Source organism: Ambystoma mexicanum, chromosome 12 (assembly GCF_040938575.1).
Source record: "Ambystoma mexicanum isolate Mex_15411 chromosome 12, UKY_AmexF1_1, whole genome shotgun sequence".
Classification (NCBI taxonomy): domain Eukaryota; kingdom Metazoa; phylum Chordata; class Amphibia; order Caudata; family Ambystomatidae; genus Ambystoma; species Ambystoma mexicanum.
Genome location: NC_090936.1, coordinates 2,583,252 through 2,596,856, shown reverse-complemented (window position 1 = coordinate 2,596,856; position 13,605 = coordinate 2,583,252). Strand labels below are relative to the sequence as shown.

The following is a 13,605-nucleotide window of genomic DNA, read 5'->3' as shown; positions in this document are numbered from 1 at the left end:
CTGCTGGTTCTCTCAGCACCTATTGGAAAACGGGAAAGGAAGTCTACATTGCCCTGTTCTCTTCCTTTTCTGTGTCCTACTTTAAAACACTAGGGCTGCAAGTCTAAGAACCAGCGCACGATCATGATTCATGCATTGGTGTCTTTGCGGAGGCTCATCCGGGTTAACAGAGCGTGGTCTGACCAATCTAACTTTTCAACCAGGGAGATAGTATTTAAGGTAGGTTATTGCCCACTTCATTGCCAAGGCTTCCAATTCAATATTGGCATAGTTATTTTCCTGTGGAAACAGTTTTCTACTAATGTAAAGGAGAGGGTGTCCAATACTTACATGATCTTGTGAAAGAACTGCCTCTAAGCCAACGTGTGAAGCCTCTGTCTGTAGACTAAATTCCCTGTTGAAATCTAGCACTTTCAACACAGGTTCACGAGACAGAATGTACTAAAGCTTATCAAAACACAGTTGGTCTTCTTTTCATTTTTGCATTTTTGAATTTATCAGTAAGGCACGACATGATCAATGAATAACTGGGGAAGATTTGTCTGTAGTACCCTACTAAACTCAAAAAGGCTCTTAGGTCTTTCTTTGTTTTAGGTATTGGGGTTTACTGGAATGCTTTTACTTCTCAGCTTGGGGTTGAACTAGCCCTTTGCCAACAATGAATACAAGATACTTGACTGCTAATTGCGCTAAGTGACATTTCTTTGGATTTGCTGTGGACCTGGCTTTTCTTAATGCTTTGGTAACTAGGTATATATGGTTTAAGTGTTCTTCCTAGGACCTACTGTGGATGGCAATATCATCAACGTACGCCCCACAGAAAGATGCATAAGCTCAGAGGACTTGGTCCATTAACCTTTGAAAGGTGGCCGGAGCCCTGTGTAGTCCAAAGGATAATACTTAGAACTAAAAAAAGCCCTATGGGGTGGAAAATGATGTTTTCTCCTGGTCCTCTAGATTAACACGGACTTTCCAGTATCCTTTCGTCAGATCAATCGAGGAGAGGAAACCGGCAGCTCCTAATCGTCCAATCAGATAGTCTATCATTGGCATAGAATATCTGTCAAATTGGGAGACCGCATTCACCTTTCTAAAGACAATGCAGAACCTCCACGATTGATCTGGCTTGGCAACGAGTACTATCAGAGAGGACCAAGGGCTCCGAGATGGTTCGAGGATATCGGCTCTGAGCATGTTTTCCACCTCATCTATGATGATGTCTTTTCTAGATTCGGGTATCCGGCAGGGTTTTAAATGGACTACTTTCCCTGAGGGTGTACGGATATAATGAAATGCTCCTTTAACCAAACCTGGCTCAGTTCTAAAGACATCAGGGAATTGCTCCAGGAGGTCCAACAGATCTTCTTTCCAGTTTTGAGGTAGGTGAGGATGAATATGGGTATTCTTATTTGATTCGCAAAATAAACTGGTTAGCACTACTATGGTATTTTCAACAGGACTTTCCCTCCACTCCTTGAGGAGGCTTATGTGATGAATGAGTCTTGATTTTTCGGTCAGGTTGTGATACTCGATAATCATATGGTCCTGTTGGTTTCATTTCATAGGGACCATGCCAGTTGGACAACATCTTATTCTCAGATGAAAGGAGGATAACAAGAACCCTTTGTCCAATGGAAAAGGATCTAAGTAACACCTTTCTATCATGGTAGCTTTTCTGCTGTTCTTGGGCTTTGACCATGTGAGCTTGATGAAATATTATTCCGACAGTGGCCATGTGTTCTTTTTATTGTTCAGCTATTGGGAAAGGGGCAAGATGGCTTTTTCCTGCTCTTCCCAAGTCTCCCGCAACATGTCAAGGACATCTTGTGGCTCTCTGCCATATAGGAGTTTAAATGGAGACAACCCTGTAGTGGGTTGTGCGGTCTTTCGCATGGTAAAAAGGGCCCACAGTGTCATGACATCCCTGTTTTTGCAGTAATCTTCAACCAGTTTCTCGAAGATATGTTTCAAAGTCATGTTGAACCGTTTGACTAAACCATCAGTCTGTGGGTGATAAATGAAAGTTCTAAGCATTTTTATATGCAGAATTTCCATTACTTTGTTCAAGTGTTCGGGTGATTCTGGGAAAAGTAGTACATTGTTAATGGTTTGTTTAAAGTTTTCGAATAGCCACTTTCAACAGTTCTAAATCGTAAATCAGTTTGGATGATGGAAAAATGGAACTGGAGAAGGTGGTCTTGTAATATCCACAAGGTGGGCCAAAGTTGGAAGTTTGATCTCTCTGACTCGGGGAAAGGTATTCTCTATTCTTCCTAGAGGAAGGTGTGGCCATATGACAGTAGGCCATGAGGGTATTGGGTATGAGAGTATTATCTACAAGGGCAAATGGGGGATACCATGTCTCGTCCAATGAAGCCAAGACATCTCCCCAGAGGTTGTTTCTTCCCATGTGATCCTACCTAATATAGCAGCCCCCGGGGGCAGCCTCACCTAGCAGCTGCCGTCCGCTGGCCACATGGGAGGAGGTCATCGTTGGTCAGTGAGGACTCCATTGGATTCATCACATTGCAGAGATTTGTATGCTCTCATGCTGCTCATTTGCTGCATGTCTGGTCTCCATCTCACAATGTAGAAGGCACAGGGGAGGAGGCTGAGGCTTTTCGAAAACATTTCAAGATAAATGTTTTCACGGAATAGGCACGGGTCTTGTTACAAATAACTGACTTCACAGGTCTCTGCACTCTGGAGACACTATAGGAGTTACATCTGTTTGTTTCCTTGCCCAAGCTCAGCTATAAATGAGAAAACGCAGCCCACCTCTGTAAGCAATAGCAGACCACAAAAGTGGTCTCTCTGCCCATGCCGTTCACCTCACAGTGTCATCAGTATCTCATTGGCCAGCCATGATTCCAGGAAAAGATCTTGTCTGCCATGTTTCTCATCTGTGTCCCATCCCCGACGCTTCCTTCACCCAACTTGTTGCATTCCAGTTTCTGCCTCCCAGCCCAGTGTTAACCACTGTGACTAACTGTTGGACCATTCGCCTTGGTGGTCTGTGAGGAGACTGCGCATTTGTGGGGGAAGTGGGAGGATGCTACGGTAGTAGAGCTACTAATTATTCCTTATGTTTCACCGTTCCCACTGCTTTCACTTTGATGCTGCTGCCGTTCCAGCTCTTCTCGCCTCTACACCTAATGATTGTGGGAAAGTGGACTAAGTGGACTACGCCTGTTCCGTCCATCTCAGACAGCTTCAGCCCGCTTGGCTTGACAGTGCAGCTCATCTCTTGCAGGAGTGTTTGGAAGTGGAGAGGATCAGTGCCGGCTCACATCAGTTCCGGTGAGTAAAAGCGGAATTACAATGGCTTCATGGACATCATTCTTTCAATACCTGCGCCCTCTTTTGTTACAGAACATTATTCCAAATGCCTGTTCCAGTGAGCTGCACTTATTGTAGTCATTGCTCTAGAGTAATGTTTGTTTCCTGTTGGTGCCCTACAGCTAAGGTTTGGTTTCCTGTTGGGTGTTAACTATGTGTTACTTTGATTTTCTATAATATATATCGAAAACAAAGAAAAAAGCTGATTGCAGCTTTGCGGCGGCACTCCTCTCCAAGAAAATATCAGCCAGATGAAAAACGGATCTCTGTCATAAATCCTTTATTTTTCAAAGCGGTGGATGAGCAACTGGAGAGTAAACAAACAATAACGTGTTTCACCCTTACGGGATATAAGTGAAAATGTGCGAGTTTGTGGCTTCATGTATGTTCCCTATACAATTCCATAATTCCATACCGTTTCACCAATCTGCACCAAATGTTTCACATTCACCTGTTAGGACCCTCCTGACATTACCAACTACATTTTGGACACCCTACACACCTTTTCTCAGATTTCAGCAAAAAAGTCAAAATGTGTTGGTGGGTTTGTGGCTTCCCAAAGCATTGTTCCTTATACATTCCACACTGTTTCACCAATCTGCACCAAATTATGCAGAGTTACCTATACCTATGAGGGAATGAAAGCCTGGGCAACGGCGGGTATATCAGCTAGTTGTGCAATAAAAATCACCTGGAAATTACCACACACTTGAGCACTGCTCAAACACTAACTGAATTTAGAAAAACAGACAAGGAGAACGTTCCTAAGGAGCAGGGCAGCTAGTCTCTGTTTTTCAGAACAATTATGGGCACCAAATAATCCGTCCCACATCTATATTTGTGATTTTTGTAAAATGTGGGTTAAAGTAGGCGAGTGAACCTCCCCCGCCCCCCACAGTCACTACAAAATAAACGTTTTGCCAAATAGAAAAATGAAATGTCAGCAACTCCAGATAGGTAATAAAAGTCAATAATTTGCTTCACCATAGTTCACACCCTCTTGAACAAGTATGCTCAAAACACTGAACTGCAGCAAATCAGATATAAACCAAATGTTCCGAAGAATGTATACAAAAACAATACAAAATAAGGTGTTCAATTTAAGGTGTCAGGCAACACTAGGTACTATTCAGTACCACATATATGTATCCACATATATATTATTTAATCATCCGCAATTCCACCTTAAAGATACATATTTTCAATGAGGCAAATCAGGGTTGTGTATATATTTTCTGATGCCACTTTCAGCTGATACTCACCTCCAGAGATAAAAGTGTCAAATATAATCTGGGCACCATTGAAAAAATCTCCAAACTGAGCTTCCCAGATGGGAAGTAGCTTGGGGCTTTCAATGCTCACTCCATACTCAAAGCCCAGAACAGCCTCTTCCGACAGCGCGCTGTTGCTGACCTAACACAGGAAAAATAAGAGTAAGAATATGCAGATTAAAGAGCATCATAGTTGCAGTGTTCGACTGTGCCACAATAAGAAATAATGAAGGATACTGCAGGGCTAAAATAAGGCTCTTGGTAGATAGAATTGGAACCAGTTGGATACACCAGACTCTTACCAAAGCGCAGATGCCAAAAGTAAGCCAACGAGGACAATGATGTCTGACCTTGGGAATTTGTATTATTATTTTTGTTAGGATTCCCCTGGTCCAGAGGTTAGGAGATGAATTAGATCTTCTGGAGCTCCTGGAGTAGAGCATATCGTTTCTTTTTGGGTTGTCAAATGTCATACCAGAATGCGTTATATCACAGCGAGTGTATGCTGACAGGTCAGTATTTCAGCGGCTGATAGCAATAGATGTCCCCATTCAACACTCTTCTTGGCATTCTGGCTCAGCTAGAGACCACTCAAAGAGACTGCAGCAACACTTGATGAAAATATGGGGCCTAAATGTGCATTATGTGTTCATGGCCTTACCAACGATCCACAGTTCTCGCTGAGAGGAGACAAGCAGGCAAGCTTGGGGTAGTGACCACTTCCTGGACCATGCAAGCTTGGAACTTCCTAACGGTTTACTAATTCTTTCGAGAAATGAGCTTAGCTTGTCAAAAATCACTTGTGACACCCTTATCTACAAGTATAGGAAAGGTCCCTGAACTAGATATGATGGAAGATTTCAGGCAACAACAGAATCAGTTAGTCTTTCAAGAGAGGCTGAAGGAGTGATTACGAGTTCATGGGCTCCAAAGTATTCTATAGGAACAATTCCAATCCACTCCATATCAAGTAAAGGTAAACACCATGGTGTATTTATCAAAAACTGAGATAGTATGAAGGTAGTTCTCTTCTGATGTTAGGCTTTTTTAAAAAAATGGTATAAACTGAAAGATGAATCCACAGTTGTATATATGTGTGTGTGTGTGTGTGTCATATGCTGCAGTATCACATTAACAACATGTATGTACACTCTGGATTTATGTAGGAAAATCTGAAATCGCCTTTTCCATGCACAGGACAAACATCACATACAATGCTGTGGGTCAGCACATCTAGATCTGAAAATGATAACACTATCAACCAGGTTTTTACCTCCAGGAAGCCCTCCTGCTCAGGTGAGATATGGTTTAAAGGAACATAGGTGTCACTGGTCTCTTGACAAACGACCATGGCATGCCTTTGGCTGAAGGTTCCACGACCAACATCCTGTCCACTTATACGAACGTTGAATCCTTTGGCGGGTTTAAGAAGGAAACATGACTTCAGTGAGCATTTTCAAACGACTTGTAATTTAATTCAATTTATAATGCATTGTTAATTGTTTTCCATACACATTTAATTACATGTTCTTGTGTGTTATGACAAGAGGACAACAGAATGGGATCTAGAACACACAGGGTATGGAAATGAAATGGCTGGAGACTAACAGGTGACCGATTACTAAATAGTTTCACACACTTAGCCATTTAAAAATTAATTTTACAGCACATAATAAAGAACTGGTTTACAGGTGGCTCCATTTTCCCAAATTGTGACTCCTAACAGGTGTTTAGTCTAGATCACACCCAGAGCAATAAAGTTTGTTGTGACCTTTCTCTTCGATCTAGTTGATGCTCTCCCAATTGAACTCCAAGCGCAAAAAGAGCAGCACCCCGGGGTTGCGGAAAAATAGAAAAACATGTAACCTTATTATAAAGCTACGACATCAGGACGCTAACCCAACCACACAGGTGTTTTCCCCAGCCTCCCACAGGTTTGGCAATGTTGGGCCAACACATGCAATTAGATCATGGGAGTTAAGTGTATAAGGTTGATAGCTTTAAATGGAGTTTGTTTTCTCGCATGCCTATTCTCAGCCGTAGAGAAAGTACTTTTGTTTCCAAAAATTAAATCGAGACATTATTTAAGTATTTAAGGCATGGTCTGGAGATGTAATGCATTTAAGTGTATAATCGTTTTAAACTTATTTTTAATGCATGCATAGAAAATTATATTAACATAAAGAGACTAGAGAGTGGTCCCTTGTACATATTTAGTGCCACAGAGTCACCTTTGAATGAGAACACATTATTTACTTTATGTAGTCATTAACTACCCATTTCCTCAAAGCTCATTTGCGCGAAAATATTTGAACCACAAAATGTAGATGGGGGTGGGAGATTTGAGTGTACCTATTTAGAAAGGTAGGCGGGGTGTAGAGGCGTTTGGGAGGGGGCTGGTGGGTGGTATCCCCCAGTATGTTTTGCGGTAACATGTGGTAAACATTTTTTGGAGCATATGGGTTTTGAGGAAATAGCTGCAAGGAAATCACACAGATCCTGGAGCTACTCCTTTTCCTGAGAGGAAATCACACAGATCCTGTCTTGGAGCTATCCCTTTTCCCGAGAGGAAATCACACAGATCCTGTCTTAGGGCTACCCCTTTTCCCGAGAGGAAATCACACAGATCCTGTCTTGGGGCTACCCCTTTTCCCGAGAGGAAATCACACAGGTGCTGTGTTGGAGATACCCCTTTTCCCGAGAGGAAATCACACATATCCTGTCTTGGAGCTACCCCTTTTCCCGAGAGGAAATCACACAGATCCTGTCTTGGGGCTACCCCTTTTCCCGAAAGGAAATCACACAGATGCTGTCTTGGAGCTACCCCTTTTCCGAGAGGAAATCACACATATCCTGTCTTGGAGCTACCCCTTTTCCCCCCGAGAGGAAATCACACAGATGCTGTCTTGGAGCTACCCCTTTTCCCGAGAGGAAATCACACAGATCCTGTCTTGGGGCTACCCCTTTTCCCCGAGAGGAAATCACACAGATGCTGTCTTGGAGCTACCCCTTTTCCGAGAGGAAATCACACATATCCTGTCTGGAGCTACCCCTTTTCCTGAGAGGAAATCACAGATTCATTTGCTTTGTTCACATGTCACCATATTAATGGAGCAGTCTCCTAAATCATTTGACTACAGCACTGGGCCTCAAATTATCCCCATCTTCTGCCATGATAGAAATATCTAACAACTCAGAATGACCTGACTTCTTCTGTAAAGTAAAAGAAAAGGAGAGGGGTGGGGTTGGAGGAGTGGCAGAACAGGACAGGATAAACTAACGCCCGAGGGGTCATGATATGTAAAGATGACAATGTTGGCGGCGGAGGCTAAAGGAGAAGACCACATGAAGTGTAGCTGATCAGAAGAGCAACAGCTGAAATGAGTAAGAAGCCCAGCCGAAGGCTGCGGAGACATGATCAAATATAGACTACCTTGCCTTAAGCAGCGATCGCCTGCTGTGTGTCTGCAACATCAATAGCCTTAAAACCTGGTGCACTGTGTTTATGGATAAAGTGATAGGGAAGATGGAATTGAGATTTTTGCCCCTGAACATGGAATTACTTCTAATTGCAGAATTTCTACCAACATATGAGTGAGAAGATATTAAAGGTTGAAATCTGGTTTAATCCAAATAACTATATCACATGAATCACCACAACACAGTCCCGTCCTTCAGCTAATGCAAAGCATGTTCTGTAGTAAAAGAGTAAAAAGGTGGCAGTATTATCAAAAATATGTTTGGCTCCAAAGTGTGGGCATTAGGCTGTGTGATGAATCAGATGGTGTCATCACTCATTTCCCGGTGGTGGCCTCTTTCCATGTGGTGTCATAACCACCAGGTGAGTGTAACCTCCTTTCCCAACCTCCTCCTCACCTGAACCTTCCGAGATGTTGTCCTTGGTTTCTGTGGTGGGTCTTCTCTTTGCTTTCTTGTCTTCGGCAGGCAACTGTCTTTGGAATGTCTTCTTCTTCTTATCGCGTAAATAAGGCCTGGCTCCCTCAGAGGCCACCTTGACAGGGAAGGAACACCTGCCCAAGGGGAACCCCGAGGAGCCAAACCTCCAATGGCAGGGAAAAAGCCGAAAAGGCACAAAAAACCCTGGTAGGATGTATTTCTTCCTTGAGATGGATAGTCAAAGACTGTAGATGAAATGGAGTCTTTTCTTAGCAACTTTCAGTGTTGATGCGGAAAACGGTATAAGGAAGCTTGAACTTCGATAGGAGTCTGAAGAAGGGAATTATTATACAGAAACAGTTCCCACTTACCGAGAGTTCTGGCAGACCCCAGAGAGTGAAGGTACCCAAGTCGTGATCGCGGATGCCTAAATTAAACAGTTCCGCGACCACGAACAAGACAGGAGTGCCGCGGCGCTGTGAAATGAAGAGGGAAACAGTGCCGCGGTCAGGGAAAGAAAACAGAAACTATACCGCTGTAACAATACCGAGTAAGTGCGAAATACAGAACGAGCGGACAGGACAGAAAGAAAGACACGAAGGAAGGCAGAAACTGGAACACAGGCGAGAAGGGAGAGAATACAAGATATGAAGGGCATGAACGGAGGGATGAAAAGCCAAAGGCTAAGCGGGAACTCTGTGGAAGGACGATCCGTAGCTCGCAGCGTTGAAGAGTCTGAAGGAAACACAGATACAACGCGCCGGAAAGGGGGCGTGGTTGTGTCTTATAGTCCAGCGACGCCATATTGGGTGAGGACTAGACCGAAGTATACTATTCTTAAAGACGCCATGAGCTCCACAGCTTCCATGGACGGATCCTGACAGTATACCCCCTTCCCTTCGGGGGCCCTCCGGGCTTCCCTGGGTGGAGGCGGTGGAAACGTTGAATGAGCCTAGGAGCATGGAGATGACCTCTAGGTTCCCACGTTCTTTCTTCCTGAGGATAACCCTTCCAGTGTACCAGATATTGAAGTCTTCCCTTACGGTATCGTGAGTCCACCAGATAAGCCACCTCATACTCCTCTTGAACAGGTGGGTGTAAAGGGATCTTGTTAGACAGCTTTCGTGCATACGGGTCCGTCTGGTATTCTTTGAGCAAAGAGGCATGGAAGACTGGATGCACCCTTTGGAGTCTGTCCGGTAGTTTAAGTCTGTAAGCAACCGGGTTGATCTGTGCGAGAACGGAGAAAGGCCCTATATATCGTGGTGCAAATTTGCCAGCATGGACCCATCTTGGCAAAAACCTTGTGGACAACCAGACTAACTGGTTGGGCTTCCAGGCCGGATTACTACTTCTCTTCCGGTCTGCCCACTTCTTGTGCGTCAGTCTGCTGGACTCCAGTGCCCTCTTGGCAGTCTTCTGAACTTCTAGGAGTTCCGCAAACAAGCTATCAATAGCAGGTGTCCTGGTGGAAGGTATACCTAACCATGGCAATGGGTTAGGATGGTACCCGTAAGTACAGAGGAATGGGCTCATTCGGATGGATGTATGAAGAGCATTGTTATAGGCAAATTCCGCCTGAGGGAGAAAGGATGCCCATTCTTCTTGCTTATTAGAGCAAAAACACCGAAGGTACTGTTCAAGGGTGGAGTTTAGCCTCTCGGTCTGACCATTGCTCTGCGGATGGTAACCCGATGACAATGCTCTGTCGATGCCTAGCTGTTGGCATAAGGTGGTCCAGAATTTAGAGGTGTATTGGGATCCTCTGTCCGAGACTATAGTCTTAGGCAGGCCATGTAGTCTGACGATGTCCCTGAGGAATACTGCTGCCATCTCTGGAGCCGATGGTAGGTGGGGTAAGGCTGAAAAATGTGCCAGTTTACTAAAGGAATCGATAGTTACCATGATGGTATTCATTCCCTTTGAGAGGGGTAGCTCCACGATAAAGTCTGTGGAGATATGTTCCCAAGCCCTTCCTGGTACTTTTGGCTGTTGTAGCAAGCCAATCGGTCTCCCTGTAGGATTTTTGCTACTGGCACACACCGGGCACGAAGAGACGTATTTGTCTACGTCCTTGCGGAGAGTGGGCCACCAAAATTGTCGACCTATGAGATCCCGTGTCTTGCGTATGCCAGGATGACCCGACAACTGAGAGTCATGGCACCACTTGAGTATCTGACTCTGCAGGGTCTTGGAAGGGATATAGAGAGCCTTCCCTAGGTAGTACAAACCATTTGTGTCTTGAATGACTGACCGGGGCAGTGCTTCTTCCTCCTTATATTGTTCCATAAGTTTATGCAAGAAAGGAATCACGGTGGACACTCCCAGTGCCTTAGAGAGCAATAATTCATGACCCTGGATCTTGGTGGGTTCTTCACCTTGGCTCCGGGATAGGGCATCAGCAACATGATTTTCGGTACCAGGTATGTAGGTAAGACAAAAATCGAACTGTAAGAAATAATATGCCCAGCGGACATGGCGGGAATTGGTGCATTCCATTTGTTGGAGTACCTTTAAATTCCTGTGGTCAGTGCGAACAAGGAACTTATGGTTTGCCCCTTGTAGTAAATGGCGCCATTCTTGACATGCCAGCTTTATGGCCAATAGTTCCTTTTCAAGGACTGAGTAATTCTGCTCACTGCTAGACAACGTCTTTGAATAGTAGGCAACTGGATGTTCCAGTCCGTCTTCTGCTTCTTGTAATAGCACAGCTCCTACTGCTCCAGCTGAGGCATCGGTCTCAAGAACAAAGGGTCGGTTCTGATCTGGCTGGACTAGGATAGGGGCTGTAGAGAAACGTTCCTTTAAACGCTTGAAGGCCTCCCTCTGGTCGTGATCAAATGAAAACTTGACGCCCTTCTTAAGCAAATGAGTGATGGGTTGTACTAGCTGGGAAAAATTTGGAATGAATTGTCTATAAAAGTTCGCCAACCCTAGGAATCTCTGTATCTCCTTGACATTTTGGGGTTCTTTCCAGTCTTGGATAGCACGTATCTTACTTGAGTCCATCTGTACTCCTGCCGCAGAGAGAATAAAGCCCAGATAAGCTACTGACCTGGCTTCAAAAGTACACTTCTCGGACTTGACCAATAGTTGGTTTGCCTGTAAACGGGATAATACTTCCTTGACCTGATCCCTGTGTTCTGGAAGGCTGCGTGAGTACACCAAAATGTCATCCAAGTACACCACTACTGACACAAACAATAAGTCTGAAAATATCCTGTCCATAAACCGCTGGAATATGGCGGGAGCATTCACAAGCCCGAACAGCATCACCTTGTATTCGAAGAGACCTAAAGGTGTCTGAAAAGCAGTCTTCCACTCATCACCCTTACGGATCCTCAAAAGATGATAGGCTCCTCTGAGGTCCAATTTGGTATAGAATTGTGCTCCTTGAACTGCTTCCAGAACGTCCCTTATCAAGGGCATGGGGTAGCGGTCTCTAATCGTTACCTGATTAAGCCCCCGGTAATCTATGCAGGGTCTGAGTTCTGCTGAGTCCTTCTTTGGTATAAAGAACAGTGAAGCTCCGCAAGATGACCTGGATTCTTGGATCAGTCCATTCTGGAGGTGAGCGTCTAGGTAATCTCTTAAAGCCTTCTTTTCAGGCAAAGACAAAGGGTACATCCGACCAAACGGAACTTGAGAGGAAGGCTCGATGTTGATGGCGCAATCTTCTGACCTGTGGGGAGGAAGTACTCTTGGCAATATATCCTTGAAGACTTCTGCGTATTCCTGGTACTGGCGTGGGATAGAAGACACTGTCTTCTTTATTGGATTACTTAACTCTTCTACTCCGATCTGGAGGTTAGGGACCTCCATGCAATGTACTCGACAATAATCCGAATCAAAACATACCTTGTTTGTGTACCAGTCAATTGAAGGGTTGTGCCTTCGAAGCCAGGGAATTCCGATGACCAACGGAAAGTGTGCCGCCTTAATCATATCAAATACCATGTCTTCTGTATGCTGTTCCATCTTCATTCGTAAGGGAACGGACTCCTTGACTATGGGCCCTGAAGACAGAGGAGTACCGTCCACTCCTTCCACTGGAATGGGTTTATTCTTGAGGCGCTCGGGCACCTTGTTCCTTCTGGCCCAGTCGATGTCAATAAAGTTCCCTGCAGCCCCGCAGTCCAGCATGGCCAACACCTCGATGGGCTCAGGACTCGTTATCCAGAGTTGGACCTTGAATACCATGAGTCTATTGTCTTCGCCCCCTGTTATTGGTCTTGTAATGAAGCAAGGGCTGTAGCTGGTTCCCCCGACACCTCCCTTGCATAGGTTCGGGGGCTGGAGTTTTCCTTTCGACGAGGTGGTACTTCTGGACAGTTGCGAAGTAGATGCTTAGAAGAGCCACAGTACATACACAGTCCTGCTTTTCGGCGTCTTCTTCGTTCTTCTGGAGTTAAAGGCCCCCTGGTTGTTCCGATCTGCATGGGTTCATCCCCTCCGGTGTTTTCTCGGGAAGGTTGGGAAAGAGGTGTGGTAGTCAGTGGACGAGGTCTTCTCCTTTCCTTTCGTCGTTCGTTAAGACGGAATTCAATCTGTAAGGCTATAGTAGTGAGTTCCTGAAAAGACGACGGGCGAGCAATCCGAGCCAGCTCGTCCTTGATATCCTCATGAAGACCTCTCCGGAATATAGTCTGTTTGGCAGAGTCCGGCCAGTCTGCCTTTGTGGCAAGCCGGATAAAACGGGATAAGTAGGTCTGGACATCTGAAGTGCCCTGTACCACATCCAAAATGGCCTCTAAAGAAGTGTACAGGACCTCCGGCCGATCGAATCTCTCCTTGAACAATTGTATGAAGCGGTCATAATCCTGTAGCGCAAGGTCATTATTTGTGACCAACGGAGTGGCCCAAGCCAGGGCGTTACCAATCAGGTTAGCTATGATGAATCCCACTCTAGACCGGGCTGTCTGGTAGGCGTAGGGACGGAATGTGAAATATACCTGGCAGGCATCCAAGAACTCCTTGAGACCTCCAGGATGCCCATCATATTTTCCATACGACAGGGCCATAGGGGGTAAGTCTCCCCAGTCATCTCTTTGCAGGACTACCTGCTGTCTTAGAGCGACATTCTCTGCTTTCAATGCCT

At 45.0% G+C, this 13,605-nt stretch overlaps 1 protein-coding gene across 1 annotated transcript in view; it reads right to left on the bottom strand.

Annotated features, from left to right (window-relative positions):
- Nucleotides 1–13,605, bottom strand: part of DHTKD1 (dehydrogenase E1 and transketolase domain containing 1) — a 141,517-nt gene that overhangs the window by 33,914 nt on the left and 93,998 nt on the right. The window contains exons 10-11 of the mRNA XM_069627789.1: nucleotides 5,884–6,023; nucleotides 4,602–4,752 (exon numbers count right to left, since the gene is read on the bottom strand). Of these exons, the coding sequence (XP_069483890.1) occupies nucleotides 4,602–4,752; nucleotides 5,884–6,023 (291 nt within the window). The remainder of the gene's footprint in view (nucleotides 1–4,601; nucleotides 4,753–5,883; nucleotides 6,024–13,605) is intronic.